At 32.2% G+C, this 1,632-nt stretch overlaps 1 protein-coding gene across 1 annotated transcript; it reads left to right on the top strand.

Annotated features, from left to right (window-relative positions):
* Window positions 1–35: 35 nt before the first annotated feature.
* Window positions 36–415, top strand: LOAG_15385 (hypothetical protein; the record flags this gene model as incomplete). Its single annotated transcript, XM_020448930.1, has 2 exons — window positions 36–48; window positions 180–415. The coding sequence occupies 2 exons, from the start codon at window positions 36–38 to the stop codon at window positions 413–415; spliced, it is 249 nt and encodes an 82-aa protein (XP_020300957.1).
* Between the last annotated feature and the right edge of the window lie 1,217 nt (window positions 416–1,632).

The following is a 1,632-nucleotide window of genomic DNA, read 5'->3' as shown; positions in this document are numbered from 1 at the left end:
ACTTCTTACAGTTCCCTATTGTGATTACAAAAAGTATGATCGATCAAAGTTCGTTTAAAATCTAAGTAAATTTCAACTAAGGGTAAATAAAATTTCAACTAAATTTCAACGTAAATTTCAACTAATTTCAACTTTCAACTAAAATTCAACTAAATTTCTAAGGGCTTCTCTGATTTCAGGTTTTGATAAAAAATGTGCTGGCTGCATAATAAATATAAATTGCGGAGGTACAGATTGCATACCGACAACACCGTCATACACGCGGGAAACAACAGTATGGACGATACCGCCAACACAGACACCACCGACATTAGCACCGACCTGGACTTACGCAACTGCAAGACCAACGCCAAAAAGTTGCATGTGTGCATGCTATATGCCTCCGCCATGTCAGATATGTCAACCATGTCAGTGACAACTATGAGCGTTTCATTTAACCATAGTTAAAACAAAAAATTACTTTTCACTTATTTTTTATTGATCAGTAAAGCGATTTAGTAAACTTCTTGTAAACATATAGCAGAAGATAGTTTTAACAAAACAAAATTATGAAAAGTTTCTGTTAGACTTTTTGAAATTTAATTACATTATGATAAATGGTTTGATATTATGTTTCGAGAAATCTGAAGCCACCGAAGATAATCGGAAATAAAGTTGCTCACAAATGGTAATATTTTAATTTAAAATATTTGAACATATTGATTGAATTTCCTCCAGATCTTCAATCTATCCCAAAAGTAGCGCAATCAGAGAGACATTACTGTTGTAACAGTGTGAATTCTTGCAAACTGATTAAATTCTTACTATACAATTTCTTAAAGAATTCATTCTAATCTCTGTGCATCTAATAGTTCTGAATAAAAAGAGCTGAAAGTTTAGGCAGGAACAAAATTCATTACAACATTATTTTACCCAAAAAACTGTTTCCAATTACACGGACCCTTTTTATGCATGCCAGTAATGAGGAAACCTAACTTAACTTCTTTCATCGCTAATAAAAACAGCACTCGCTATTTCCGAAATTTAATACTAGCGAAATTTTCCAATTGCTTGTCAGCTCAAGAGCTTTAATAGAAAAGCTCTTGAGCTGATAAGCATCTGAACTAGTACCTGCTGAACCAAATGCTTTTTATTTGCTTCAAGTCTTTCTTGAATTTCAGTCTTAATAAAATATTGGAAAATGCAAACGAAAAATTAAATGTCTAGAGGCAAAAGCCATCGTTAAGGGTACATTTCACATTCCTTTCTTTGGTAAAAAAAAATGTAAAAAAAAGACAAAAAAAAAAACGAAGAAAACGAAAAATGTGAAATATTTTCTCGAAAGTTATTAAATGGCGAGTGTTGCAAAGAAAAATACTTTTTCATTGTCAAACTGCGCTCAAGCTCAAATCGAACTTGTAAGTACGAATGTAAATTCAGTTGAAACGTAAATCCATTCAGCTCCAAATAGATAGGTATAGCTTTGTTACGCCTACATACAACATCTCTTATACTTTCCTGTACGTCTCGATTCGGAATATCCTGTAATTTGCTACGTGTAACTTCTTCGGGTTCTAAGTATTCAATTTTCTTAAAATATATTTATAAAAGTAACTTGCAACCTTGTCGTTATCCACTACATTTAATAACTTC

The sequence above is a fragment of the Loa loa genome, assembly GCF_000183805.2.
Source record: "Loa loa unplaced genomic scaffold supercont3.67, whole genome shotgun sequence".
NCBI lineage: Eukaryota > Metazoa > Nematoda > Chromadorea > Rhabditida > Onchocercidae > Loa > Loa loa.
This window is presented reverse-complemented; position numbering and strand designations above follow the sequence as displayed.